The sequence below is a fragment of the Pungitius pungitius genome, chromosome 9 (assembly GCF_949316345.1).
Source record: "Pungitius pungitius chromosome 9, fPunPun2.1, whole genome shotgun sequence".
NCBI lineage: Eukaryota > Metazoa > Chordata > Actinopteri > Perciformes > Gasterosteidae > Pungitius > Pungitius pungitius.
In genome coordinates, this window is record NC_084908.1 from 10,295,716 (window position 1) to 10,321,856 (window position 26,141).

General features: G+C 43.6%; 2 protein-coding genes across 5 annotated transcripts; one reads left to right on the plus strand and one right to left on the minus strand.

The window, feature by feature from the left end:
* The first annotated feature begins 650 nt into the window (after positions 1 to 650).
* Positions 651 to 14,629, plus strand: LOC119217696 (meiosis regulator and mRNA stability factor 1). Of its 4 annotated transcripts, XM_037471549.2 has the most exons (27): positions 651 to 774; positions 1,272 to 1,476; positions 1,976 to 2,848; positions 3,044 to 3,206; positions 3,348 to 3,562; positions 3,757 to 3,874; positions 3,960 to 4,132; positions 4,444 to 4,956; positions 5,723 to 5,877; positions 5,970 to 6,131; positions 6,320 to 6,506; positions 6,658 to 6,836; positions 6,923 to 7,003; positions 7,117 to 7,353; positions 7,553 to 7,672; positions 7,758 to 7,936; positions 8,063 to 8,283; positions 8,367 to 8,509; positions 8,623 to 8,756; positions 8,937 to 9,139; positions 9,429 to 9,656; positions 10,040 to 10,279; positions 10,370 to 10,618; positions 10,756 to 10,816; positions 11,004 to 11,108; positions 11,266 to 11,424; positions 11,781 to 14,629. In XM_037471549.2, exons 2-27 carry the CDS (start codon positions 1,330 to 1,332, stop codon positions 11,963 to 11,965), a joined length of 5,430 nt encoding a protein of 1,809 aa, XP_037327446.2. In that variant the 5' UTR covers positions 651 to 774; positions 1,272 to 1,329; the 3' UTR covers positions 11,966 to 14,629. The 4 variants fall into 4 exon arrangements, with proteins under 4 accessions (XP_037327446.2, XP_062420660.1, XP_037327448.2 ...); XM_062564676.1 differs by lacking the exon at positions 651 to 774 and having other exon boundaries at positions 6,320 to 6,428; XM_037471551.2 differs by lacking the exon at positions 651 to 774 and having other exon boundaries at positions 1,976 to 2,185.
* A 56-nt stretch (positions 14,630 to 14,685) lies between these two features.
* Positions 14,686 to 25,231, minus strand: bmerb1 (bMERB domain containing 1). The gene is made up of 6 exons (XM_037471644.2): positions 24,976 to 25,231; positions 21,893 to 22,013; positions 18,400 to 18,473; positions 16,616 to 16,730; positions 16,066 to 16,148; positions 14,686 to 15,954 (listed from the first exon to the last, which is right to left on the minus strand). The coding sequence occupies exons 1-6, from the start codon at positions 25,061 to 25,063 to the stop codon at positions 15,836 to 15,838; spliced, it is 600 nt and encodes a 199-aa protein (XP_037327541.2). The 5' UTR covers positions 25,064 to 25,231; the 3' UTR covers positions 14,686 to 15,835.
* Between the last annotated feature and the right edge of the window lie 910 nt (positions 25,232 to 26,141).

Consider the following 26,141-nt stretch of genomic DNA (forward strand, 5'->3'; position numbering starts at 1 on the left):
GCCATAAAGTGCACATGCCAGGCAAACATGGGACAGGGACTTTAGAGACAAAGAATAATACGATAATCTTTTATTTCGGGTGACTTTTCCATAACTACGTTCATCTGTATGATGAGTATTTTTAGGTATGCATAATGGATCAATTCAAAATACATTATATTATTAGATGTGATATGGATAGTTGGTTTAAACTAAACAATACTATTTAAGATGGTCCAACTATGTTTTAAAGTATACAAACGGAAGAATGAAATACATCGAATTATAATTAGCTAAACGTAGCATTGGAATACATGGAAGCATGGAAATACTCAAAACAGATTTTACTCTGTTTTGTTTAAATAACTAGATCAAAAGTTCAAAATCATTATCTATGGACATATGTCTGAAGGCCAAACAAAAATATTGTCATGGCTATATATTAGTGATAAAATGGGTGGTTTTCTCATTTCTCATCTCATATTATAGCCCAAAAAAGCTAATTCAATGAACCAAATGTATGCAACGAAAGAATAGTGTTTCAAGATTTGTATTCATTTAATTTTGTTCAAACTTTTTTGTTTTTGTTTTGGCATCATACATTTTAAATCAATTTTAAAGTGCATCTTAGTGTAAATATATGCCAGTCGCGTGCCAGTCAAAACAACAACATTTGCGACAGCTGTGGGTGATTTCTGGCAGTAGTAGGTCACAAAAAGGTGCGGGGTTTCTAAAGCGCTAGACAGGAGAAACAACAGTCGCTGGAGGAGGATGTAAGATACGGGATCTTTTCAGGTATCCAAGAAACAATCTTTTGAAGATATTTCTTGCCGTTAGCGAATGATATTACCCGCGAAGGCAATGGGAGGTAGCATGTGGCGGTAGCAGCTAACGTAAGGTGTCTGTTGTTCCCTTAAATCTAACGCTAGCTCCAGAAAAACATCTCACGGTAACGCAGATGAACGACGGCCCATTGCAGTAACATGGCCCTCTAGCCATTAAAACCAGTTTACGTTAATTCCTTCGTAAACAGCTGACGTCAACTAACGTTAGTTAAGTTAGCCGAGACACTGCGGGGGGGGGGGGGGTTGTGAGCTAGCTTCTGGCTAGTTATCGATAACGTCGATTGTTGCGCTTGATTCACTTTGGTAAAACGTTACTTTCAGCGTTAATTAGTTAACTAGTCCAAACTCGCCGAGTCTGTGAACGTCACACGCAATCAATTACATGCATTGCACGGCGACGTAAGTGCGAGCCGCTGTACTTTTTAACTTTCGTTTTCCTCTTTACAGGAAAGCATGAGCGAGAAGATCGGAGAAAGTATGGTGAAAGTCCTCTGCGGGTTGTGTAATGGAAGGACTGGGAGCAGAGCCTTGCAGCTCTAGACCCTTCCCATGGCTCAGCCACCCCCAGACGGAGGCCTCAACCCTGCTATGGAAGCTCAAAGACTGCTTCCCCACCAATGAGGCAACTTCTGCTCACCGCGCAGATACAGACGTAGGTATTTAGTATCTGGACCTCAGCAATCCACTGACATGAAGGGGAGGGCAGAGGGAGTGTAATTACATCGACAATGCTGCAGTCATGGCATTGAAGCGTCTTGAATAAAGTGATTCAAGTTATGTCTTCAATACATAGGTCAGTCCGCTGGTGCTCTCTGTCCACTGGCTTCGGTCTTTATGAGCAAATACAGAATCCCTTTGTTCATTTCTGAGGCCTCGCATTAATACATCAGATTATATTTCATTAAATGGTGTCAATCCTAAAATGCACATATAGGAGATCCTTCCAAACTACTCTTTAAGTAGATATGGTATAGCTACGTGACATTTTTAAGTGCAGTTGGGACGGTTATTCATCAAGAGTGCTATTCATACCATTGTACACCTTTGGATAATGTGTGCCTTTTGTTGAACTTTTTAGCTTGTGACAATTAATAAAGGATCAATGGAACATTGTTAAAGTAAAATAATGTGCTGGTCATTCTATGTTACAGAACACGTACATGGATAGCAGAAAGGCCGTGCTGGAACTGAAAGATGTCCCTCCTCCTCCACACCATACATCCTCTTCCCATCCATCTCAGCCCTTCCCTCTGCCCCCCCTCACTATGCCTCCTCCCTGCTTGCCGCCTCCTCCGCTTAAACAAGACTCTCATCAGCAACCGCCGCAATCACAGCTGCAACAAGAGGGGGCTAGCCCTAAAGTAAGCATTTACACGCACTGTGACTATTGCAGCACAGATGCTTACAGGTTATCGGGTGGTGGAAATGTTGTCAGTACCACCAGCAGCATTGCTGGTGTTGTCTCGCTCTATATGGCCCCAGGCTCTCTAGCAGCACCCATCAGCACCAGCAGTATTGGTAGTTCAGGCCTCTGCTCTGTAGCGTCATCTGTTCATCAGTACAAACACATAAGCTGCAGAAGTGGAGGTCAAGTTCTTAGTTCTTTGCCTCCTCCCAGTTACAAACCGCCGCTGTTATCTTCTGTTGCTACCTCTCAGCCGGTTTCATCACAACCCTACCTCTCCTGCTGCTCAGGGCTTCTCCACACATACCCAGGTGCACCTCTTTCATGCAGTCAACCCAGCCTGTTTCACTCCTCCGCACCCCTGGCTTCCGCTCTCCCCTTTGTTTCCTCTATACCCACTCCCTTGCATGGCTCTTGCCTGGCCTCCTCTGGCTACTACACCTGTGGTGCTGACTGCTGCCCATCGGCCAGAAGATCCCAGAGATCCACACTCGGTGATCCCTCAACCATCACCACTACAACCACCTCGGCACACTTCTGTTCTAATCCTATGCACCTAAATGTAGAACGCACGGTTTGTGTGAAGGGCGCACACTACTGCCAGGAGTGCCTGTTGAAGGTTGGTAGAGTTCACTTCACTAAGTGTGGCCTGTCTTTTTATATTTGTGTACCCTAGAGCTCACTAGGTAACTTTGTTCTTTGCAAGCTGGGTGTCTTTGCCATGTCAGACTTTCCTTAGGTCTGTGGTGTTGGATGAGTACTGCTTGCAGTTGGTTTTATTTATCTGTGCACATCTTTTTGTACCCAACTGCAGCCCATCAACGGTCTTTCATCAGACTTGGAAAGGTCATGGCCCAATGCACCTATTCCCCAGACTGCCCCTATCCCTATTCCCATTTGTAATGGCTGTGGAACTGCTTCTGATGGTATGATACTCATGCCATCAGCCAACCTTGGCAAGACTGGCCAGAAGTATGGTTAGTGGACTACATAGAATTTTTAATTACTGCATGTATGCAGTTGGTCTTGTGGAATATTGATTGTACTGATAAAGTTCAGGCTGTTGAGGCGCTTTACAGCCATAAAGATTTTATGATTGTTTGCAACCTGTTTATTAGGTTCTCCAGAGAATGGCGGCCCTGAAAACATCCCCCCGGTGGGCGTCTTTTGGGACATTGAGAACTGCAGTGTCCCTAGCGGTCGCTCTGCTGGCGCTGTGGTCCAGCGTATTCGCAGCCATTTCTTTCAGGGCCACCGTGAGGCAGAATTCATTTGTGTCTGTGATATCAGTAAGGAGAGTAAAGCCGTCATCCAAGAGCTCAACAACTGCCAGGTACCATCAAACATGTGTTTTTTTTTTTTTTATTGTTTTTTTTTTATGATCACGCTAATTATGAGGGACATAAACCGGAATTAGTGCCCTTGAGCTACAGTTTATGCCAGAGTTAGTGACATCACACAATGATCTCCATTAAATGACAAACATTTTGCACAAGAGCAATCCGGTAAATGAATTTGTCACATCAGGTTACTGTTGCACATATCAACGCCACGGCCAAGAATGCTGCAGATGACAAGCTTCGCCAGAGCCTGCGACGTTTTGCTGAGACCCACACGGCACCTGCAACTGTTGTACTAGTATCCTGTGAGTTCACCTCTCATTCACCAAGTGACTACTTTTTTTTCTTTTTTTTCAAATGACGTGGCTTTTTCTTTCTCGTTTTCATCAGCGGATGTGAACTTCGCAAGTGAGCTGAGTGACTTGCGTCATCGCCATGGTTTCCAGGTGATCCTGGTCCATGGCTGCCATACATCTTCAGCCCTGCTGCAGCATGCCCACCGCCACATGGCCTTCCAGGACATCACGGCTGATCTGCCACCACGTATGCTTGTCAAAGCACAGGTAGGCCCACAAATGCTTAATTAGGACTGAACGTTTCTTTTAGATCTGTTCTGTATTAAATAAGGTGAGTAGCTTCTGGCAAATGTAACCAAGGAGAATTTAATTTCAGTGCGAACTATCCAACAGGGGAGACAAGCAGTTGGAATAAGAATCAAATTTGCAGCCATTTATTACACGGTTTTATTTTTTAGATTAAAGTTTTTCATAACCTACATTACTCTGCGTCATTGTTTTTCTAAAATGAAGACTACTGCTTTAATTTAAAAGTGTAAATCATACAAACCAGACAGGCTCTTCCTCCCCTCCCTCAGCCCAGTTTCAACCTCCTCTATGTGCACAACCTCCCTGTCAACTGTGACAAGAGCCTACGGAACGCAGTGAAGCTCAGGCTACGGCGCCTATCAGACAACTGTGGAGGCAAGGTGCTGGGCGTGGCTCAGGGCACCGCCGTCCTCCGTTTCGGCAGCGCAGAGGCCGCTGCGCGTGCACACAAGCGAATGGAAAATGAGGATGTATTTGGCCGCCAAATCAGCGTCTCCTTCTCCCCGCGGCCTAGAGAGGATGCAAGTCCTGAGCCTGAGCCTCAGTCTCGGCCCCACCCCTTGACTCTGGCCCAGACATGTCAAAACAAGGACTTAATGTTCGAATCGCCCCCGTCCCTATCCACCTCCTCCTTTCTGCCCCTGGGGATGCCGAGGTCACCCAGGAGGCCACGGCGAGCAACCCGCCCATGCCATGCCCCTGGCCCGTTGCCCGAAAGGCCCTACAGCCCCAGGAGGGGGTGCAGTGGGCCTCCCGGTGGTGCTCCAGCCAAGCCCCATCAGGTCAGCAGACTCGTCGGTGCCTGCTTCCCCATAACCTCCGCCGTCCTTTGTCCTTGTCTGGGCTGCAGCCCGGTGTCCCTCTAACGGCTGCTTTGACTAACCGCCTTCAGCTGCACGCTAAGCTTCGCTTGTCTGCTTGTGCTAGCATGCATTAGTTATCATAAGCACTTCATGTGTCCCCTGTTGTCCTGCATTCCTTGGTTGTTCCTTGGTCATTCATCTTTTTCGTGCATGAATAGCCTGTGCCTTTTTTTGCCTTTGTTTTTCCAGTATATCAGTGCTGATATACTTCATGAAACTAATGTGCGCCATGCCTCTTTTTGTTTTGTGCTTGCATTTTTCCTGATAAAACTGACTGGTTGTCTTCCACACTGGTCTTATTATATTACATACTACACATGTCAAACATTTTTAACCTTCTCAACTCAAGCACAATGGGAATAGAGCAATAACATTAAGTTTATGATTACCTAAAACACTTAACGGTAAAACACATGACACTCAGCTTTGTACTTGGAGTACCTAGCACTTGTGAAGTTCAGCGTGACTACCAATTATCCGCTAATAACAAAACTCTTATGAGAGCTTGGACCAAATCATTTATGTTGATTGACTGCAGTTTTCTAGTCAGTCAGTTGATTTTCAATGTGAAACCCTAATTAAACTTCCAAATACCATTTATGTAATTCCCTGACTGTTTCCCATCAGTCTGACACAAGTATACACTGCATCAGCAGTATTTACATCTGCTGCCTCTCTGGTCCAGGAGCCAGGTGTTTTGGAGGCCAAGCCCAGAATGAGCTTGCACCCCCTGGAGAAAGGACGTGCTGCTTCCTCTTCCCCTCAGAATAATAGTGAAACGGGAGCCATTGAACCGCTCTCCAAGCCCGGCCTCGCGGGAGAGTCCATGTACAGGAAGAGGTATGCAGAGGGAAGGGCCTATTAGACCAAGTAAAGTGTCCTTTGATAATGAGATAAAATGTCCCTTAATGATATTTCATCTCTTCATGTAGAAGAGACGGCTCGTACCCTCGTAGTGGCACCGAATCCCCTACAGAACAGGCAGACAGGAGCTCGGGGGACTTCCAGATAAGCACACCCTCAGCCTTCAGCAAGTTGAACCTGCACAGGAGCTTCAGTCCCCTCATCCTGTCTCAGGGCTCCTGGTCCTCCAGGTGACATATTGGGTTATATTGTACTACGTTAACTTCAACAGTTTTCAATTTGTTCTTACAGAGGTAGCATATTGCTAATGCTGCATACAATTTCTCAAAGCAGTCTTTGTATTTCATGGAATAGTGTGTGTATATATATATATATATATATGTATAAATAAAAGTTCTCTCCCTTTCTCTAACAAAAGGAGTGCATCGCCCTGCCTGTCCAGCCGGTCCTCCCCCCTACTGGCTGCCACTCGTAGCCCGTGTCCCGACGGTCCAATTGAGCCTTTCTCAGATGGGGCAGAGGTCCAGGTAGCCAACTTGGATTACAGAATGTCTCGCAAGGATCTGCAGCAGACGCTGCATGAAACATTCTCCCGCTACGGCCGGGTATGGCCAACTCCAGTCCTGTTATGTTTCCTTCAAAGCAGATATTTGATTTAGTATTTTAGTAAAGCCCAGGTGTAAAGATTAAAGGTGTTAAATTTCTGTTGACACGGGATTCTTTTAATCTCTCCAAAACGTGACTTGTTTTGTCCAGGTGAAAGCTGTGGAGCTTAACCCCCACACAGACTATCAGCTCAAGGCCACAATCCAGATGTTGTCCCTGCAGCAGGCCATAAGTGCGGTCAGTGGCCTCCACCGTTATAAGATTGGAGGCAAGCGGATCCAGGTGTCTCTGATCACTGGTGGAAGCAACAAATCCCTTTCCCTTCTCAGGTACAGTCTATTGTAGTCGGGTTACCTTTCTGTAGACTCCTTTGTTTGGACTGTGAGGGTGAGGTTTCCACTCTTTAACTTCACAGCTCAGAGATCATAAGCATTCTTCAAGATGCACCTGCCAGTTGTCTTCCCCTCTTCAAATTTTCAGAGATCTATGAAAAAAAGTAAGTCTTTGTCTCCACTTGAGAAAAAATTATTTAATACTTTGAGTATAGCATTTCCACATTTACTTTCCAGAGTAGATTTGTGTGGCCAAAATACATGCTCCTTTCTCCAGATATTCCCGTAAGCTCGTGGCTGGGGATCTGTACAGGCTACCAGAGGTGGTGGCAGTGCGGGAGCAGGGAGGCTCGAGGCTGGTCTGCCTGCTGCCCAGCAGCCAAATCCGTCAGAGCCCACTGGGGTCTTCCAAGTCACACGAGGGCTCCTCTGCCGGCGGAAGCCCTGTGGTCTTTGAGGAGTTGGAGTACCATGAACCGGTCTGCAGAGAACATTACACACAGCGGGAGTTCAGGTTATTTGAATTTTGGACGTAATGATACAAAATATGTAATTCACTACAATGGCCGCTTGTTCCTTTAAAACTTGTTCAGTTATTTAAATAGTTCTGTTTGATGGTGTCCCTCATTGTTTGCCAGCTGGTAGCATCTTGACCCGCCCTGATCTTGTTTCCATAATGGATTGTGTCTTAATTTTTTTTTCCTTTTTTTTAGTGAGGCTGACTTTGACCCTGACTCTTATCAAATACCTTTTGTTGTGATGTCTCTGAGCACCATTGCATCGGAGGTCCACAGTCTTCTGCAGTCACATGAGGGAACTCTTCCATTACTAAGGTTACAACCATCCCTTTGACTGTATTATTATTAAATGACCACTAAAACATTTAGAAGATTGTAATTCTGTATATTTTTCATGTAGCTTTCCAGACTGCTATGCTGCTAAATTCAGCCTTCTGCAGCTGGGTAATGAAACCTTGGAGGGGGGGGTTCCTCTGGAGCACCTAATTACCTGTGTTCCCAGTATCACCATTGTCACGGCTCAGAATGGCTTCAAAGTCATAAAGTGGATCCACAACAAACCACCAACACCCAACTGTGGTAGGCAACATAAAAACAAAAATGCAGTTTGAGCTTTTATCGATGCCAAGCCAGGAGAGACGTTTACCATCCAGATCTGTCGAATTCTGTCATTTAAAATAAAATTTCTAAACGTTTTCTTTGAAGAGCCATGGATTCAGCGTTGCAAGAGTCCGGTTGGCAACCCGCAACTCATCCAATTCAGCCGTGAGATAATTGACTTGTTAAAGAGTCAGCCTTCTTGCCTCATGCCCATGAGCAAGTTCATCCCCTCTTACCACCATCACTTTGCTAAGCAGTGCCGTGTCTCTGACTATGGCTACTCCAAGCTGCTGGAGCTCCTGGAGGCTGTGCCACATGTCCTGCAGGTATTGCCTTTAATGAGGAACTCGGTGCCTTGTATTCATTCTATGTTTTGTTTGTTAATTCATTCATTTATTTATGCTTCCAGATATTGGGTATGGGTACCAAGCGTATACTGACTCTGACTCATCGTGCTCAAGTGAAGCGCTTCACCCAAGACCTTCTCAAGCTGCTTAAATTTCAAGCCAGCAAACATGTGTCAATCAAGGACTTCATGCAGGCATACCATTGGTCAGTCAGCATATCTTGGAGATTAACATTCTGTCTTTACAATGCTTTGATATATTGCGATAAATTCTTATTTACCATTGGGTTACAAGTTGTAATGTAATCTTGTGCATCAGGTGCTTCTCTAGAGACTGGAGGGTAATAGACTACGGCACATGTGACCTGATGGACCTTCTGACTGAGATCCCAGACACCACAATCACTATAACTCATCAGGACATGGACACAGTTATCTCAGTTCCCAAGAGAGGTCAGTTACCACCGCTTTAAGTTTTAATTGGGAAGTTGTGTGATCTGATTTTTTTTTTTTTAAGAGTTTTTAATTTACATTTTCTTTTTAATTCAATTGAGTGTATTGAACACTTCTGAACGTGATCATTTCAAGTTCTACTTTTGTCATAATTAAATTTCCCTTTTTATGTCCCTGCAGAGCGCACTGTGGACGAAATGGAGCGCACTAAGCAGTTTGGGAAGGAGGTGGTCGACCTGCTGCGCCACCAGCCTCACTGCCGGATGGCCTTCAGTAAGTTCATCCCCACCTACCACCATCACTTCGGTCGTCAGTGCAAGCTCAGCTACTACGGCTTCACCAAGCTCATGGAGCTCTTCGAGGCCATCCCCAACATAGTGATGGTGAGTTAGAAACGGTATTTGTATCGTATCGTGGTCCTTGCTGTGACAACCCCCCCAACAATGAGGAATTCAAGGGTACTTCTGGTATCTAAAAATGTCCTTGGCGTCCATCTTGTGCAGCCAAAACAAATGATTGCAATGTCCAGGATGTAATGACGGGGACTTGTTTCCACCTGTATCATCAAACTGACCTGAATACTTCTTAATAATAGTCATTTGTTGGTATTGAACTTTTTTTTTTTTTTTTATGGCGTAAATGTCTTCCTCGTCTCGACCTTTTTTTGGTCAGGTGTTGGAATGTGGTGAAGAGAAAGTGCTGACCCTGACGGAAGTAGAGCGCATTAAGGCTCTGGCGGCTCAGCTGGTCAAGCTGCTCCGGGTTCAGAAGAATTCCAGCCTTCCTGTCAGCCAGCTGCTCACGGAGTACAGCAAGACCTTCGGTTATGGACTCCGCCTGCAGGACTACGACGCCAGCTCGCTGCCGGCTCTGCTGACCAAACTCTGCCATGTCGTCAAGGTAAAAAGTTTCACATTTTGCAGTTTCCAATTCTGCCTTTGTAGGTCTTCGAACTACATGAATCCTTTTTTGTTACTGGAATATAATCCGCTTTAGATACGCCACGCTACCGGCATCCAGCTAAACAAAATGATCCACTCTATGCTACAACGTCTACAAAGTCTAACAAGCCAATTAATGTCAATCGTGTATTTGAATACTTTGTTCGTTGAAGTCCTCTGCATCGGGAGATGTTCCCACTATTTGCTGTTGACTTTCAATCAAATCTATCGCTGCTCTTTGGACCCAGGAATAAAAGTTGAAAGCACAGTAGATGGTTTCAACCAAAAAGTAAATTGATCAAAAAATTGTTTTCATCAAAATAACATTCTCTAAATTTCAAGGTGGCTGATGGCTCGGAGGGCCGCGAGGTGCAGTTGATCAACAGGAAGTCTTTGCGCTCGCTCACCTCCCAGCTTCTGGCTTTGCTCATGTCCCAAGAGGAGCAGCAAGTCACCAAAGGCCTCAGTGTGGAGGCGCTGAGTCAGCATTACCTGATTGTCTACGGAGCCCCGCTCAACCCATGTGAATATGGGTTCCTCTCTCTCAGCGAGTTACTCAAGAGCCTGCCCTACCTTGTGGAGGCAAGAATGAGTTTAAAGATGAGAAGAAAAAAAAATTGTTTTGTCTTCTTGCATGTCCCTGTGCTATAGTCACATTCCCTTCTTCCACAGTTGTATAACATAGAAAACAACGATGACAAAGCTGGCAATGCTGCCAGTGGTTACGGCGAGGAGTGGGTGAGGCTAACCAGGCTTTACCAGTTTGCGCGTAACGTGCGTGGCCTGCTCCACACCTACCATTACAACCAGATCTTCCTGACAGAGTTCCAGGGGGCTTATAACAAATTCACGGGCTGCGGCCTCGAACCGCGTTCCTTCGGCTACACCAGCACCGACGAGCTGTTCAGCGCCATTCCACAGGTGGGATCACATTTCGTTCTGCTCCTTCTCAATTTTTTCTGTTTTCTAGGTCCTTCACGTGGACAACTCGTAGGTTTGATATATCACTGCTTTATCTGCATATTTAGTTTTATCGCTTTGTTACGCGTCATTATCAGGTCGTCTGGATCAAAGGGCACGGTCACAAGAGGATTATCGTTTTGAAGAACGATATGAAAGGTGATGGCATGCTTTGTTTAGTACATTCAAGCTAATCAGTTTGCAAATGGCATTATGGACCGTTACTAATCATCATATGGCTGGTCTGATCTGTGAATACTTGGCAAAGGGATGTTCTGCAGTGGTACTAACTAAAAACATGAATGCAAGCTGTATGACTTTTTTTTTTTTTTTTTTCTTTCATTAGCAAGGGCAAGCCCTTCAGTCCCCTGTAGCCCCCAGCCAGGAGAGAGCATGGAGAGCCCAACGTCCAGCCCGACTAGCATCACAACTTCTGGAACCCATAGTCCAGGTAACATGGGACAAACTCTTAATTAGGGATATAGTGAAGTAATGATGATGAGAGGTGGTTTACTAGAGTTGGAAAAAAAGGGATGGAAATAATATTGTTTTTTAAATGGCTCTACTTCCGATCCAAACCAAATTCTGCCTTTTTTTTTACCTGCCAGATGGTGCTGCAGAATCAGAGCTGGCTTGTCTGACATCTGCAGTAGATCTACTGTGTGGTCCTGTACCATCCTGCCTACCTTCACCTCAGCTCCACCCAGACCCTGTTCTCCTCCAGGAGACGGACCTGATTTACTTTGAGGAAAAAACAGCACCAACAGGTCAGTTTTAAATCCTCCAAGTTGGTATTCCATCACCTGTACCAGTTTGTACGTTGTATCATTCTTACTTCTGTTTGGCAATACTAGTAATATTGTATTATGACGTGGCAGGTTTTTCATTTTTACTTGAAAGCAGTTCAACATTAAATAGCCAATAGATTTGATGATGCAAGTTTTTTCTTTTTCTACTCCCAAACGGCAGTATTCCCAAATGCTGTGTGCTCTAAGCCAGTCAGCTTGTCTATGAATATTTTTTAGCCTTGGAGGCTGAAAGTTGAAGAATCTTCCCCACAAGCATGGGTATTTATTAATAAATTGGTGAAGTGTGGGCTCACTCTGTACGTGCGTGTTTTCAGTGAGTGGGACACCGGAGGTGGCAGCTGTTGCTGAAAGCCCATCTGATCCAGACGACTCTGCAGCCAGACCTCCGTCCCCTCCGCCCAACACGGCGTGCGCCGCCTCAATGGACAGTCCCAGCAGACGAGCCACACGCAACAGAATTAAGCTCGCCGCCAACTTCTCATTCACAGCAGGCCTATAATCCTTTTCACACACGTACACGTAAGCAATACTAACTCACGCATATTGTAACTCTAAAGAGTTGACCAGCTACAGAGAAGTGACCCCTGAGGACCGTTGGCGTCGCCTCTGCATCCTTTGACAGGCTGTTGCTTTTCTCCTCGTTGGCCATCTTTGTGCTTTGTTTCACAATCTGTGTTGTTCGAATATTCACCAAGCTGTGATTTTCTTGCAGGTATTCTGCAATTCTTAAGTTGGCCCAATTCATGTACTGTAACCTATGTTTGATCTCACCTTTTAAGGGAAGTTAAATGATGTTTTCATGTGCATCTTCACAGCCGCGTTGTGTTAAAGAACACTGGCTTGCAATGACTGAAGAGTCTAAAGACGAGTTGGTTGCCACTGTATTCAGAGCATTAGTTCATGGGAGAAATGCAAACATTTCCTGTTATATCGTGTATATAAACATGTAGTTGCCCAACTTCTCCGATCATACACGTGACAAATAACAGAAGGTTTATAGATATTTTGTCCGTGTACCAATTAGAGGAACCTCCCTGTGAACCATTTTCTTGTATCTTTTAGTGATGGAGCATTTGATTTGTAACATTAATTTTTAAAATTCCTGTGAAGTTTGGGATGGATTTTGCTTTGTAGGTAACCATAGACGCGTCAACTAAACTGGACGCTGAACCCTGGCCCCTTTCAGTCCTCTGGGTGAAGCACTAAGAATTTCTGAAGAAGTAGCTTCTCTTCTGAGGTGTATTCTTTTGTCTTTTTTTGTAAAGTAGCCTTGGTACAGTATCTTCTATTTGTTTTTTTATATTCTGCAGAGTATTTTGTGGACACGATTGGTCTAAATGTGTTTGTTTGGTGCCATTTCAACGTTGTAACTGCACATCTGTGTTCACTGCTCAGGTTGTGGCTTTTTGATAACAGAAGCTAACCGATTCTGAACAGTTGTTGCACCAATCGCAAGGTTTTGCCTTGACATTGTGACAAACGCTGCTCTCAGGAATTTTTATTCTTGTTGTACTTTGACCTAATTCATGGCAAACATTTTGGCTCTTCTCTTCAGGGCCATTAAAGAAGGCCTTGGGGCGGCGGCGGAAGGCACACTCTTTAATACTCTGGCCAGATGTGTGCTACGGCAGCAGGAACCGGGATAACTACTCTGATTGGTCAGCTCTAGCCAGCAGCCACGGGCTTTGTTCTTTCTAGCTGTGTGTGGGTTACACTGGAGAAGGTGGCGTGAAATATGCAGGGTGTGCATAAATAAGTCTATGCACGGTGTAAGCCCATGAGGAGCAGATGGGGCACAAAAGATCGCAAGACATTCTTTCAGATCGGCCTTTTATTTCCACCATGTTTTAGGGATTTTGCAGTTGGCCTCACCCTCACCGTTGCGACATAAAGGCTCAAGGTTTTTAGAGTTAACCTTGTTGCCGGTCAGCATTGCGTGCGTGGTAAGGTCCATGCCTGAGTTTAAGATATCAAGGGCAGCAGTGAGCCCTCATGAGTTTTTGATTTTTAATGACTAAGTGATTGTGTGATTTTTAGAGGAGAGGGAGAGGTTGGGCTGCGGTAAGCTCCTGGTGGAGCAGCACAGAGGCTCTGGGCAGCCTCCTGAACAGACTGTGACGTGTGCAAACGGGACGCTGTGCGGCTCTCTGGAATCGGCCGGGCTTTTACAATGGCTTGTATTTGCCTCTGTGCCAAAAGGAAACGCCATTGTATATCCCCATTGCCCACATCTTGAAAAGAGGAGTTCTTACTTACCGATGTGTGTTATTTTCCTCCGTCTCAAGTGTCTAAAAGACTGTTTACTGAATAGCCACCAAACAATGTCTGCTGCGGCCCAGGCGCCGCTGAAGTCTGAGGGTTGTTTGCGTTCAGAGAAAAGGCTCAACGAATGGGTAAGAGCCCATTTAATCAGTTTCTGTCCCGCTAGTCTTTACCTCTACAGCCAGAATTGGCAGTGTTGATGATTTCCTTTTCAAACTCAGACTTTCAGATTTTTGACTTGGTACGAAAAGCCTTTTTAAAGCTGAGATATTCCACCTGCCAACTTGCCAAAATAACTTAAATGCCAATCAAAATGTTTTTAATTAGGGCTCTAAGGGTTCAGGTGTGTCCTGCAATGTTTTACTGACTCTTTTGATTAAGGGATGAATAGCTATTGATTTAGAATTGTTAATGATAGAAACGGGGTGTAACTGATTTCTCTTTGGCTGTAGACTTATAACTTTTTGTGACCTTGAGCAAACCCCGAGCAACTACAGTGGCAACCAACTCATGAATACATGCAACTTCTCTTTTTAGCTTGCTCTTTTTGGTTAGATCAGTGAGAAGCTGCTGTACCTGTCAAAATATGCACTTATGCATAGTTTTGATTCATGAAATACAAATGTGAAATTGGGTAGTGGCCCTGGAGGGGTTGAAACATGTCTTTGTCTTTTCTGCTGTCTAACTTAATCTGATCTGGTTTTCACTAAAATGTTTCCTTTATTCAGGAGTGTCCTTTAAACGCCTGCCTTGTGATACATTTTTGTTTACTCTCACGGTTGTTTCCTCTATATTCACCTCCCCCCTCAGTCACAGTTGTACTGCCTCCATGAGACTAAAAGTCACCAAGTCTAACGTTGAAGGGACCAAAATATTTGTTAATAAATTTCACAAGCATCAATTCCACTTTGTCTTTTTTGCGGTTGTCTAAAAAAAAAAAAAAGACAACCCAGCGGGTTCTTCAAAGATGCTTTTATTTAAATATGTATGTACAGGTAGGTTCTGCATATTTGTTCTATTTTCAACATAAGGGCTTTCATTAATTCACTACTACAGAACAATAGGTTGGGTAAAGGTAAGGTAGGTAGTAAAGTGACAGAGTAACACTTTTCATGGTACACCAATATCCTAAATACTCAAACATACACAATCTATTGTAGGCATTTACAAGATTTGCATTAATTTCCTGGTTATATAAATGCAAGACTAAATTCAGAGGATGCAATATTCATATGTCACACTACGACTGTCCATAACTCCCATTTGCAGATGGCTGAGATGACATGAGCAGTGATGTGATGGCTCGGGGGGGTGAAAACATAGGTTTGTGCATGTACAGAACTTGACAAAGATGGTCAAAGGGTTGTGAATGACAGTCTTGTCTTGGTGTCGTGCCATGAAGCGACCGGCTTTGAAGAGATACAAACACTCACTGTGACACGTCTCATGATCCAACTTTGTTGCAGCGAGTTAAAAATATTACTCCGAGGGGAAAAACAAAAGTGCACTCTGGCTGGTATTCCTGTAACATTTTCACGCCAATCATTGAATTGGTAGCCATATTGTTTATCGGAGTGACATGTGTTTAACATTAGTTGTAGACTCTTAAAAGTGAGGGTTCACAGGCTGATAAAGAGGAAATGGAAGAATTACCCGTCGTCGAACATGACTCATTGATGATTGATGTTTTTTTTTTCTCTTGTCAGAGAACCTCAACATTTATACTTCACTTTGAACCTTGTGCTTGTTCTGTAAAACGCTTCTGTTAGTTGTCTGGACCTAAATCATTTTAAAGGAATGTTAAATCATGACCAAATCATCAGCTCCCAATTGAGTTTTATTTTTAGTTCCCGTCACTGCATGTACGCGGTGGACAAGTGTCTTCACTTAAAGAAGCTCCTTGGTGTACATCAGCTCCAGAACTCTGAGCTGCAGCCATGTGGCGGAAACTATCTGCGTTTCTACTATGAAACCTGATTCCTGAGCAGTTTTGAGGGGAGGGGGAGGAAGCCCCCCCAGTTAACAGAGGTTCAATGATCCACAGGAAGCAAATTATGTGATGTAAGGGTGTTGACACGACACGAGGTCATGAAGAGGTCTGGGTCAGCTACATGATGGCACACTGGGTGGCTCCGCAGCAATCCTTGATGATGGCCGCCCCTGACTTGGTGATGAATGGCTTGTTGGGAGGTGGCTCTGGGATTTGTCGCTTAATCTTGGGAGGATCTTAAAATAAAAAAGGGAGGGGGGGGAAAGATGATCACACCATGGAAGTGAACGTAAACAGCGTTTGTGCCACAAAAAAATGTAATTCTTTTGATCAAATCAAACACTCACTCTGCGAGGATTTGAGCTTCTTCTCCAGAGGTGCGAGCTTCAGTCTGAGGTACTCGGCCATCTCCTTGTCCTCCTCTTGCTCCCTGAGTTAAAAAGGCACTCATAGTCAGCTGCTTAATAACAATGAGGTTGGTGGTGAATAGTTTCATGCTTTTATCAGGCCTTCACCTTGTTTACACAAATCACAGGAGGAAAAGCAGTGGTGGATATTTCTCAGCATCAAATGAATTCTTTAGTATTCAATTAGAAAGCAACATTATTGGTTTAAACATTCCTATAAATCTATATATTCTTGTAAAAAAATAAAATTAAAGGATTTGTAGCCACTGAGTAGCTGTCGGTATTTTGATGTCAATCTGAAATATCTAACAAATCAAATTTGGTACACATTTCCACATTCCCCAGGGTATGAATCCCAATGTACTTTTCCTCTGGCCTATGTCTTTCAAATGAAGAGCCAAACAGTGGATGCAGTTCAACCCAAAACTATCCGGGTAAACATCCGGTCAGTCCCGGATATTGACTGTGCCCGTATGTGGCAGCGCTCTACCTTAATCTCTCCACCTCTGCATCGTCCACCAGGAAATCCCTTTTCTGCACCAGTTTATGAATCTTCAGGATCAGCTCTTCTTCCCGCTGCTTGTGCTTCTTGTTTTTTTCTTTCTCTGGGGTAAAACAAATAATTGATTGTCATGAGCACATAAAGGGGTAGATGGTTGAAAAGAAAACATAAGATTCTACATCATCACATGAAATTTAAGCAGAGTTTGTACATTTGGCTACTTTATGCTGACCTGAACCTTACAGTTAAGTCCGCTGGCTCGTAAACAGTCACATTACAAAAGGACCCATAATCCTCATGTATAGATTATAACAAGAAGATCCTGAATGTATTGTGCAAATTGTAGGGAACTGTTTCATTGTTGTTGTATTCAGTCAGATCTACAAACATCTGCTTTGCTTAATCTGACTTTCCTAACCTTCACCTTTCGAAGCACAGAAAAATACAAACAGATCAAAGTGCACAGATGAGCACACAGCTGCAGAGAGAAGTTGTTTGTTCGACTGGATGGGTGGAAATGGTTAAAAAAAAGATTGCTGTCATGAGATCTGTCGCCAACCTGGAAACTACGTGGTGTTTGCCCTGAGAGCAGAACCACCTGAGAACAGCAACATTGAGTGAATCCCAATGTCAGATGAGCTATAGAGAGGACGCATGGTCTGTCTGCCACGTGGGTCTCGTTGTGCTCCAGTGAAGTTATGAGCCGCCAACTGGTCCAGCAACAGTAAACATCAGGCCCCAGTGGCTCATGGGAATGTCCGCAAGGGTCACCATTTTGTGTGACATTGTGCAGGAATCACAAATGCGTGCAGGGAGGGGGGAACGCTTCATAAAATAAAATCTAAGTTGCAGCGAACACTGGAGAAAGTGAGGTCATATCGCCTGGAGTTCTGTTGTACCAGCGTGGGGGAAGCTTTTGATCCAACAATATAAACAAACATGGTATACATATATATATATATATATATATATATTTTACAGGCACATTCCTGTTATTTTTATACTAGATATTTAGAGTTCACTACTTAACGAACAAAAATCCAAAATAAAAGATTTAGCTTAAATCTGGACAACAGAAATAATCACTGAGGTAAAAATGGTTTAACATACAAAAACATTTCTGCGCTCAACATTGCAGGGTAATAAGTGGTTAAATAATGCCTGGTGATTGACAGGTCACCGGTTCCTTTCCAAGAAACGCTAATGGACATGTGTCCTGTTGCTGTGTGTGTGTCCTTGAAAACGACACCAACCCTCCCCCCTCCTCCTCCCCCGCCTCCCCTTCGCCCAAACACACACTGACACATGATGACGTGCAGGAGGAGTGTTTTCTTCTTGTTGCCAGGTCCTCTGCGGGGCTTCCTGTAGGCCTGTGTTGCTATGTGTGGCGCTTTTAATGTCAGCACATTGCTGCATTTGAGACCCCGACAGACAACTCTGGAGTTGAACAAGTATCTGATTTTGTTCTGTGAAAAAAAACATCCAGGAAGTAAGAATTTGTGTTTACTGGGTTAGCATTTGGACGCCTTGTCTGCAAAGTTTCCATCAGCTCATATTGCCTTCACCCTGCGAATGCTGGTGTGTTTGTGTGCATGTTTTTCCCTGGGACATCCGATTAATCGCATGGCGTGACGATTCCTCCTATAGACATAAAGCCTTCAGAGGATATGGAAAAAGAACGACTTTATGCCAAAGAAGTCCAAGCAGCGAGCTCAATTCATATGCTTACTGCTGGTTTTAGTTAGAAGAGTGTGTGTGTGTGTGTATTGTACCTGGCACTGTGACAATCTGTCTCAGCTCCTGCTTTAAACTCATGATGTCTTTGCAGAGCTGAATGTCATCCATCCTAAAAAAATTGAAAAAGGGAAGAAAAAGTCAAAATCAGTGGCCTATTAGATTACAAGCAACATTTATTATGCGCTGTTTCAGATTGGTATTCCTCTGACTGAAATGATGTTTGGCAGAATTGCTTTCAATCGTGATCTCTGGAAGAAAGGAATACTGAACTGAATCAGTAGGAACGATCTATGCACCAGTTTTATGACTATTTGATCAAATGAAAAGTTATTGTATTTCCCAAACCCAGAAATTCAGGTTTTTAACTTGATTGTATACACACATGAAAAGAAACATTGCAACTTGAGGTAGGTTAAAAAAAAGTTATCATTCTGAAAAAGAAAATGTGCAAAACATCTTAATTTGAGAATAATAGCCACAACACTTATAAATACAAGTAGGGGACTGACTGAAAGGTTTCCTATTAATCTAAAAAATGATACAAATCAGAGCTGTTAAATCCTACCATTTACAAACCTGAGAGGAGTTGTTTGAAACGATTAATCAACCATTCTGTCTTTGTCGACACATCATTTCCCCACTAATCCCTAGTGCTGTGTTGTAAAAACACTCTTGCACTTGTATTCCGGACGTCGATGTGCCGCTCATCAGTGGAGGGCGTAAAGATAGAAAACGTGCAACATGAATAAATCCATGCTTCTCTCTGAGCCCTGACGCTCACCCTCCGGGCCAAAGCATATGACCTCTTTTCTTTCTTGAATCCTGACCTCTCTCTCTCTCTCTCTCTCTGCAGAGCAGTGACAGCAACCACAGATTTAATTCAGTCTTGTGATGGATCAGGCCGATGACTCATAGCCTCCTCCTCCCTCTGCGCTCAGTTTTACACCTCCCTCTTGCTCTCTTCCCCTGGACCCCTCCCTGCAGCTTCTTTCTCCTCCTCACTTTCTGTTATTCTCCCTCTTTCTGCCTTGTTTCACTCCCTCAGTGCTATCTGTGAATTTCGGCTGCTTCTGCACTCTGACACTGTGTGTGTGTGTGTGTGTGTGTGTGTGTGTGTGTGTGTGTGCCTGCGTGTGTGTGTGTGTGTGTGTGTGTGTGCCTGCGTGTGTGTGGCTCACACACCAACAAGCCTTGAGTCACACAGAGCCTGAAAGCAATAAGCAGCGTGGCGGCCTAATGAAGCCTTTCAAGTGGGCGTGTGAATCTACATATTCAACTGAGTGAGCTTCTACGATGTGTATCAGCTTCATGCGACACATAAACCATCCGGCCCCGATGTTTGGGGTGTAATGAAACACAAAAGGCACGAATCACTTAGATATGTCAGACTGATGAGACAGTTTTATGCAGTTTAATACATAAACAGCTGCAAGAATTTCCACTGACAATTATGTTTAAAATATAAAGCAGTTTGTTTTGTTTGTATTATATGAAACACAACAGGACATGGTCACAAAACATGAAATTGTTTCAGCTCAATTTAAGAATTGCCAATTTGGTACAGCTATAGCAGTAGGAGTGCAAAATCCTTCTTCATACAATGTCAATATATTGATTTTGCATCTTTTTATCAATACAAAATACACTCACCGGCCACTTTATTAGGTACCCCATGCTAGTAACGGGTTGGACCCCCTTTTGCCTTCAGAACTGCCTCAATTCTTCGTGGCATAGATTCAACAAGGTGCTGGAAGCATTCCTCAGGGAGTTTGGTCCATATTGACATGATGTCATCACACAGTTGCCGCAGATTTGTCGGCTGCATATCCATGATGCGAATCTCCCGTTCCACCACATCCCAAAGATGCTCTATTGGATTGAGATCTGGTGATTGTGGAGGCCATTTGAGTACAGCGAACTCATTGTCATGTTCAAGAAACCAGTCTGAGATGATTCCAGCTTTATGACATGGCGCATTATCCTGCTGAAAGTAGCCATCAGAAGTTGGGTACATTGTGGTCATAAAGGGATGGACATGGTCAGCAACAATACTCAGGTAGGCTGTGGCGTTGCAACGATGCTCAATTGGTACCAAGGGGCCCAAAGAGTGCCAAGAAAATATTCCCCACACCATGACACCACCACCACCAGCCTGAACCGTTGATACAAGGCAGGATGGATCCATGCTTTCATGTTGTAGACGCCAAATTCTGACCCTACCATCCGAATGTCGCAGCAGAAATCGAGACTCATCAGACCAGGCAACGTTTTTCCAATCTTCTATTGTCCAATTTCGATGAGCTTGTGCAAATTGTAGCCTCAGTTTCCTGTTCTTAGCTGAAAGGAGTGGCACCCGGTGTGGTCTTCTGCTGCTGTAGCCCATCTGCCTCAAAGTTCGACGTACTGTGCGTTCAGAGATGCTCTTATGCCCACCTTGGTTGTAACGGGTGGTTATTTGAGTCACTGTTGCCCTTCTATCAGCTCGAACCAGTCTGGCCATTCTCCTCTGACCTCTGGCATCAACAAGGCATTTCCGCCCACAGAACTGCCGCTCACTGGATGTTTTTTCTTTTTCGGACCATTCTCTGTAAACCCTAGAGATGGTTGTGCGTGAAAATCCCAGTAGATTAGCAGTTTCTGAAATACTCAGACCAGCCCTTCTGGCACCAACAATCATGCCACGTTCAAAGTCACTCAAATCACCTTTCTTCCCCATACTGATGCTCGGTTTGAACTGCAGGAGATTGTCTTGACCATGTCTACATGCCTAAATGCACTGAGTTGCCGCCATGTGATTGGCTGCTTAGAAATTAAGTGTTAACGAGCAGTTGGACAGGTGTACCTAATAAAGTGGCCGGTGAGTGTATATGGCTGCAACAGTTAGGGTAATTATTTGGTCATTCCAAATAATTAATGATCGCTTCAATGAGAATTTGCCCTACTTGGTTTACACTGAAGTAAAGGGATTATTTGGGGATTTGGGGCTGTATTTAATATAGTTTAACGATATCTGGGGGCCTTTGAGATGATTCTATTATTCATATTTGCGGACTTGCTGCGCATGTAAACGTTTTCCTGCTCACTTATTTATCCGCACAGTTTTCAGGAATAAACATCGGCAACACTGTTTTCGTAAGAGGGTTTCTGTATTGAACAATAAATGAGAGCCCGGATTGTAACGTGTGGAAATGTGCTCAGCACGCCACGAAAAGCGTAGAAAAACACCCCCAAATGCAGCAATAGTTTAGACAGAGAGGAGGAGACAGGTTGTCCTTTCGATCACTGATCCATAATCTTTAAGCCTGATCTTAAATTCACGATGACGCATCAGCTGCTTTTGGCATGTCCAGCCCTCTAAATCATCACTGGACTCATCGTCAGCCTCTCTCAGATCTCATCCAAAAAAACAACTCTTGCGTGTTTTTTTGCGGCGTGTCGTGACAGCGTCACCACAGAAAACGCTATGACCAACTCAAGCGTGGCAGTAGGAGTTGTTGTGACATTTTGTCCAACTCGATAACAACTCACATGAAGCGCAGCTCCGACTCTCTGCGCACCAGAACCTCTCGCAGGCGCTGAATGCGCGCCATCTCCACCTCGATCTCCTCCGGAGCCATGGTGCTCTCTGCCATGGACACATCGGAATGACCTGCGAGGGAAGGCGGGGAGGAGGGCATTTCAATGAGAAGTATCCAAAATCTCTTTTTTTTTAGGTTTTTCGGTTATTCACATGAACAAATTATCCCAGTGGCACATAACCCGTTTGATGCAAAATGTTAAATATTCTCTTCTCACAGTGTCTCAACACGTTTCTCACCTGTTCTCCCGGTGACGCGTCCTCGCACGTCAGCCAAGAACATGATATTTGGAGAGAAGCAGCATGAGTAATTAAGAGAGCTGTGATTTGCGTTTTAAATGGTCAAAGCAGTGACAAAGCGTCAATCACGTGTGAAAATGGGTGATGTGAAGAAAAGTAGGTTTTAATTGAATGTGTGAAATAAGTTATCATGTTCCATTCTTTCGCTTTGATGGATGGCAAAGTGAGAACATCTCTGTTAAACGCAATATTTAAAGTGGTGCTTTTGCAAAGTGGCTGTTCAGGAGGATAAAACAGACATGGATCAATGACCGGCTGTGGCTTCTTGCTGATTGGGTCATTCCTCTCTGATCCCACATCTCTAACAACTAAAAAAACACTTACACTGACCAACACTTATTGCAATGATCAATGCACCGACCACTGCCAGTGCAGCAACAGACCCACATTATCAGCTCCAACCAGCCAGCAGCAGAATCTGGATTTGAAAAAACAAATATATACGAAACTGAAGGAATTGATTGTATGTTATTTTGTTGTTCTGGTTTTCAGCATGTCTTTCCTGAAGTCATCAAGCTTTCTTACTCCGAATGTTCCCAACCTTCCATTTACTTGGGGTTTACTTGTCATGAAGAGTGCTACTCAGCAAAAATAATCATTTATATTCACACCAAACTTTTAACAGAAAAAAATGTGAGTGTAATTGAAGATGCATTATGGAAAGTGCAGAATGAAAGAATATTATAGGTTGTGACCCGTATACCTTGAGGCTTCGTCATCTCGTCATCAGCCCCTCACATCAATTTGAGCTATTGTTCTGCCTCTTACAAGCCGCCCCTTTACGGAGGTTTAACATTCTCCAAATATAACATTTATTGATTACATTTTGCGTCTAAAATAATTCAGAACGTAAGTAAAAATGATGTTCAAGGGGATGCCTTTAAATGTCTTGTTTCAGCATCAACTCCTAAACCTAAAGATATTCCATTTATAAACACACATGCAAATTAGAGAACATGGAACCAGCGAGGATATTTGCTTATATTGTAGTCTTAATATGGACACACATTTGTATATTAACCCTCCTGAAAGCCCTTATAACACAGCTATGACAAATGCCCTAGTCCACAAGCAGATAGTTCACCTGAATACAAGTATGCTGTTTGTCCGCTGTGTGCCTTGCAACAGTATAGAGGACAGGATCAGCTCCTCGTCATCCTGCAGCAACATGAACTGCAGTCTGCATTTGAGGTACGTTTCATGGATGCCTGCTGAGGACGGAGCTGACTCACCACAGCAGACAGAAGTCTGCACAGGGGGGCCCGGTTTGTTTGTGCCTCGCTGATAATGAATCATCCCCCAACGTGTCTGCTGACCACCAAATGTTGAACTTTACACCATGAAATAACGGCCCATGGAAACACAGCAGGAGCTGAGATGTTTTTTCTTTTCCTCCCTTTTTTCTCTGGGTCTTGTTTGTCTTTGTACACGCCAGCCATGTGCTCACCATCAATAAGATAATAAGATAGGCTGCATTAAACCCTGACTGGTGGAAAAGTGCCATTTTGATAATTTCTTCACAGCTCCACCTCAAGCCAGTCTGGATTTAAGACATTACAGAGAACAAAGCGCTTCTGCACTTCCTAATTAAAAGCATTTTGTCCACCGGGCACAAGTCATCAGCTGCAAATACAAACCAGTCTCTTTATACACTGAGTTAATTAATGAGCATGAAAAGGCCTCTTTCATTATAACAATCTGGATCACTAGTGTACATGAAGATTATGAGGATTGATGCGGTGCAGAACCCACATGAGGCTCGCCAACAGGGAAATGTCATTGTGTGCAGTCCCACAGTACGCACACATGAGGCTGCTGAGAGAGAGAGAGAGAGAGAGAGAATAATTGCTAGATACACATTACTTTTTTTAATTTTTCAATCTGGACGTTTCTTCCTGCTCTCTTGGGATGAATTGTCATAAGAAGGGGCAACAAGGTCTCAAATGTGTCATTAATTGGTGGTCATCAAAATATTGGAAGCTTCAAAACAACTGCTCTCCCACCATTATTATTTCTGTTGTTTCTGTTGAAACTATTCAGCTTTATGGTTGAATTTGAGGCACTTTGTAGTTTAGAGCAGACTGAATGGGTCATTAAACAAATACTGATTGTCATGAATTAAGCAAAACATTTTAATTTTAGCTGTGAGATCATTGAATATCTTCAGGTTTTGAGCTGTGGGTTAAAAACACAAACAACCACAAAAAAACTTGCAATGTAATTAATTAATTAGTGGTAGTTAGTTGTTTACATTTTCAATTAATTCTTGGTTAAAATTGTGTTAAAGGGGTGTTTGCTCAGCTTTCCCGTCAATAGGGCCGCTGTGACATTATATTATGTCAGTACTATTTTATTGTGCAAAAAATGTAATTCCCCACTTAACAACTTCAAAAATAATAACAGAGTGATGATATGAAATTGAACCTAAATGTGATGTAGAGTATCACTATCAAAGACCAGGCATTGGACTAGCTCCTGCTTCATGCTCCATCAGCTCGGTCGGAATCAAAAACCGTCCCACATTCATTCACAAACCGCACGGAACCCGTAGTGCGCGTGTGGGGGAATTAACGGGCCCTTGAGCACCGAGGCGGCGCTATTCATAGCATCCCAAACCCTTTGTGCGTCATGTGGGGATATCTACCGCCTCGACGCAACGTGCACGGTGAAAAGACACGGATGCGTTACTATTCCGGACCACCGGGCCGGGGGAACGGCATCGCGCGGCGCTCACCTTTGTCCGCTGTCCACGCCGTTTCCGACACGGCGCCGTAGCTCCTGAGCGCGCGCTCGGTGTCCGAAAAAGATTTCTTCAGTTCCATGTCGTTGTCTTTGTGTTAAAACTACACGGTTCTTCTGTGTGCGTCCTCGCAGATAAGTCGTTTATTTTTACCCGGTGACAAGGCTGCGACCCGAGACGCTGAGCATCTTTATTCAAGCTTTCAAGCTCCTCGACGTATGGATGGAGAAAGGGATGCAGGGCGCATGCGCAGTGCGGGCAGGGACGTGAACACTTGGGAGACACCCACCACGACGATGTTAACAACAGGCCCAGTTGCTCTGGAGTTTTTATCGCAAGCCTGCCTAGACATATATTATATTTAATGTATTATTAATAAATATATTGCTCGATTCAAAGTAGAATCTATTTTAGCGGTCTGTTACAAATTTGGAAAAAAACTTTTTTGTTGTTGTTGTTTTGAAGAAGGGAGAGATTAAACAGAAAGTGGGAACAGAGACTGGCAGGCAGCAGGGGGGTCCTACTTACATTTAATGCAGAGACAGAGCTCCAACCGTGTCTTAACTACAGGTTATACAAAGAAATGAGTACTATTTCAGTTTGAACACAACACACACACCCTTCTGATAGCATGGTAACAGATGACGTACATGATATATTTCCGACAACTGTGTGTCTGTTAAGTTTCCAGCATATCACCCAGAGTCATAACGGATTTATTTTGTACATGGTACACCCAGTAATGATGCAATGAGGCATTGTGATGTTTTCTTTATTTATTCAACAATAAATACTATTTATCTGTGATAAAATCATTTTTATACATTACAATCAACAGCACCAGTATACCTTTGTTATGTGCAAACTATCAAATTTGATACAGAAATGTAGTAAAAATTCACATCTTTGAATTAGTTAGTAATATTACTTCCAGCGTAGCACATCAGCATACAAATACAAAGATAAACCAAAACGGATGCAATTTAATAGATTATTGTTATATTAATGTCATTATTAATTCAGTTCTGTGAGACAGACAAAACAGTTAAAATCAAAGAGCGTCTCTCAAAATGCAAAAAACCTGCAAATCCATTTTACACTCCAAACTATTTTGGACACTTCCTTCTCACTGTTTCCATAATGCACAAATACAAGTGAAT

Excerpts from the sequence above, each read along its gene's own strand:
- LOC119217696 (XM_037471549.2), top strand. The coding sequence starts at position 1,330 with ATGGAAGGACTGGGAGCAGAGCCTTGCAGCTCTAGACCCTTCCCATGG. Across the intron at positions 9,140-9,428 it reads CCATCCCCAACATAGTGATG|GTGTTGGAATGTGGTGAAGA; the intron begins GTGAGTTAGAAA and ends TTTTTTGGTCAG. Across the intron at positions 11,425-11,780 it reads GGAAAAAACAGCACCAACAG|TGAGTGGGACACCGGAGGTG; the intron begins GTCAGTTTTAAA and ends GCGTGTTTTCAG.
- bmerb1 (XM_037471644.2), bottom strand. The coding sequence starts at position 25,063 with ATGGAACTGAAGAAATCTTTTTCGGACACCGAGCGCGCGCTCAGGAGC. Across the intron at positions 22,014-24,975 it reads GGCGTGGACAGCGGACAAAG|GTCATTCCGATGTGTCCATG; the intron begins GTGAGCGCCGCG and ends CTTCCCTCGCAG. Across the intron at positions 16,149-16,615 it reads GCAGAGGTGGAGAGATTAAG|GGAGCAAGAGGAGGACAAGG; the intron begins GTAGAGCGCTGC and ends TTTTTAACTCAG.